Here is a 2,979-nt window from a genome sequence, read left to right on the forward strand (position 1 = left end):
CCCCCCAAGACCCCCCAAGGAACAGGTGAGGGGAGGGAATGCGGGGCACAGGGGGAATTGGGGAGGGTGCAGGGGGTTAGGGTCACATTTGGGGGGGGCACAGAGGGATTGGGGGTCACTCTGAGGGGTTTTGGGGGGACAAATGGATTTGGGGGGGCACACAGAGGGATTTGGGAGCACAAAGGGGTTTGGGGAGCACAGAGATTTGGGGGGGCACACAGAGGGGTTTGGAGGGGAAAGAAGGGATTTGGGGTCACATTTTGGGGGCCACAAAGGAATTTGAGGGGCACAAAAGGATTGGGGGTAGCAAAGGGATTTGGGGTCACACAGAGGGATTTGGGGGGCACAGAGGAGTTTGAGGGGTGCACAGAGGGATTTGGGGGGGCACAGAGGGATTGGAGGGGGCAGCCCCCCCAGATCCCTGGATTCAGAGGATCCATCCCCAGCACAGCAGAAAATGGGACACAAAGGGTCCTTTGGGATTTGGGGGGGGTGTTTCTGGGGTCGGGGGGTTCCACGTGTGTTTTGGGGTGCTCAAGATCCCCGTTTCCCGCCAGGCCCCCCAAGTCCCCCCATGGAGCAGGAGGAGCCTGAGGTGGTGGAGCTGCAGGACTCGGACGAGGGGGACGAGGGGGACGTGGTCAGGAGGGTCTTCATCGGTGAGGGGGGACTCCAAAACTGGGGGGGGGGGGGCTCCAGGCACCCCAGGAGGGGAGTATGGGCAGTTTTGCGGGGTCCAGGCACTTCAGGATGCACTTTTGGGGTGCAGTAGGTACCCAAGGAGGGGGGTACAGTGACTTTTGGGGGGCTCCAGACACTTTTGGGGGGTCCAGGCATTTTTGGAGGTCTCCAGGCACCTGAGGAGGAGGGTAGAGCCCCTTTTGGGATGCAGTGATCATTTGGGATGGGGGATACAGTCCCTTTTTGTGGCACAGTAAGGGGTACAGACCCTTTTAGGGCATTTTGGGGGGCTTACAACTCCTTTTGGGGTCTCCAGACTGCCTGGGAGGGAGTACAGCCCCTTTTGAGGGTCAGTGAGGGCCATTTTAGAACACAGTGCCTATTCCGGGGGGGGGTCACAACCCCTTTTGGGGTCTCCAGGCACCCTGGGATGTGGGTACAGACCCTTTTGGGGTACAGTGACCATTCCTGGGGGGTGTTACAACCCCTTTTGAGGTGCGATGACCATTTTGGGGGGGGGACAAACCCTTTTGGGGTCTCCAGCCACCCTTGGTTGGGGATACAGCCCCTTTGGGGGGGGCAGTGAGGGGGTTACAGCCCCTTCTAGGGCACAGTGCCCATTCCTGGGGTCAGCACCTCTGTTTGTTGGTTCCCCTCCCTCCAGCCGATGACGGGATCGTGAGTGAGGATGAGGAGGAGGAAATTCTGCCGCAGGAGATCATCCAGACTGTGATCCCCCACAGCCCCCTGTGCCCCCCCGCCCCGCGGGCACCCCCGGGCCCCTCCCAGGGCGGGTCCGAGGAAGGGGGGGGGCGCCGCGGGGGGGGTCGGCAACGCCCCTTTATCTGCAACGAGTGCGGGAAGAGCTTCAGCCACTGGTCGAAGCTGCTGCGGCACCAGCGAACCCACACGGGGGAGCGGCCGAGCACCTGCGGGGAGTGCGGGAAGAGCTTCTCCCAGAACTCCCACCTGGTGCAGCACCGCCGCACCCACACCGGGGAAAAGCCCTACAGGTGCGGCCACTGCGGGAAGAGCTTCTCCTGGAGCTCCAACCTCATCCAGCACCAGCGGATCCACACCGGGGAACGGCCCTACGGCTGCTCCGACTGCGGGAAGAGCTTCACGCAGAGCAAGAACCTCATCAAGCACCAGCGAACCCACGCGGGGGGGGGCGCGGCCACGGAGAGCCCCCCAGTACCCTGGGAAGCCCCCCAGGGCGAGGGGGGAGTCCTCGGGGGTGGAGGGGGCAGAGGAGGGGGCTGGAGAGCCCCTGATCTGTGTGGAGTGCGGGGAGAGCTTCGCCCGGAGTGCGGCACTGAGGAAGCACCGGAGGGGGCACCTCCCGCTCTTCGGGCCCTGAGGGGACACGGGGACACCATGGAGGGGACACACGGACAGTGGGACATGGCTCTGCCACTGCAGAGGGCACCGGCTGCTGTTTGGGACATGGGGACACACAGACAGGGGACAGATGGACAGTGGGACACTGCCCTGGCATCGGAGGGGGCACTGACGGCTCTTTGTGCCCCAAGGGGACACGGGGACAATGGCCAGGGGACACATGGACAGGGGGACACCATGAAGGGGACACACGGACAGGGGGACACCCGGCCCACAGTGGCTCTGCCCTGGGCACAGCTCCGGGCACCGGCCACTCCTTGTGCCCTGAGGGCACAATGTGACACGGTGTCCCCAAATTCCTCCGTGTTCCCGTGTCACCTCAGTGCCCCCAGGACCCCCCAGTGCTCCCAATGTCCCCGTCGGTGCCAGAACCCAAAGCTGTAAATAGGGGGGGGAGGGGACACACACACACAATGTGGGACCCCCGGGGGGGAGTGGTGACATCGGGACCCCCCTGTGGGGGAGGGGAGGGGAGGGGGGGGCCAGGGCTGTGAATAAAGTTGTGTTTTGGGGACCTGGGGGTGTTTTTTGGGGGAGGAGGGAGCAAAAATGCCCCACATGGCGGGTGGTAAAACTCCGGGGGGAGGCAGGAAAAAAGTCCTAGGGAGGGGAGTTTTGGGGGGTTCAGGGGTCGAGGGGGGGGGCGGCAGGATTTTGGAGGGGGCAAATGGGGGCCCCAAAACCGGGAGGGGGCTGGGGGGTACCCCAAAACACGAGGAGGGGGTTCAAGAGGGCCCCAAAACCCGAGAGGGGAGTTGGGGGACCCCAAAACTGGGAAGGGAGGTTGGGGGGCCCCAAAGCCAAGGAGGGGGTCAGGAGAGCTGGGGGGTCCCAGAATGGGGGAGGGGGAGTCAGGAGGACCCAAAAACTAGGATGGGGGTCGGGGGGGGGGGGGGG

The 2,979-nt window shown here is 64.0% G+C and overlaps 1 protein-coding gene across 1 annotated transcript; it reads left to right on the forward strand.

The window, feature by feature from the left end:
- Positions 1-6: 6 nt before the first annotated feature.
- On the forward strand, positions 7-2,588 carry LOC113978256 (zinc finger protein 48-like). Its single transcript, XM_027705041.1, has 4 exons — positions 7-25; positions 558-659; positions 1,346-2,086; positions 2,354-2,588. The coding sequence occupies exons 2-4, from the start codon at positions 575-577 to the stop codon at positions 2,464-2,466; spliced, it is 939 nt and encodes a 312-aa protein (XP_027560842.1). The 5' UTR covers positions 7-25; positions 558-574; the 3' UTR covers positions 2,467-2,588.
- The last annotated feature ends 391 nt before the right edge of the window (positions 2,589-2,979 follow it).

The sequence above is a fragment of the Neopelma chrysocephalum genome, unplaced genomic scaffold (genome assembly GCF_003984885.1).
Source record: "Neopelma chrysocephalum unplaced genomic scaffold, ASM398488v2 Primary Assembly neopelma1_305, whole genome shotgun sequence".
NCBI lineage: Eukaryota > Metazoa > Chordata > Aves > Passeriformes > Pipridae > Neopelma > Neopelma chrysocephalum.

Excerpts from the sequence above, each read along its gene's own strand:
- LOC113978256 (XM_027705041.1), top strand. The coding sequence starts at position 575 with ATGGAGCAGGAGGAGCCTGAGGTGGTGGAGCTGCAGGACTCGGACGAG. Across the intron at positions 660-1,345 it reads GGTCAGGAGGGTCTTCATCG|CCGATGACGGGATCGTGAGT; the intron begins GTGAGGGGGGAC and ends CCCTCCCTCCAG. Across the intron at positions 2,087-2,353 it reads GACACACGGACAGTGGGACA|CACAATGTGACACGGTGTCC; the intron begins TGGCTCTGCCAC and ends GTGCCCTGAGGG.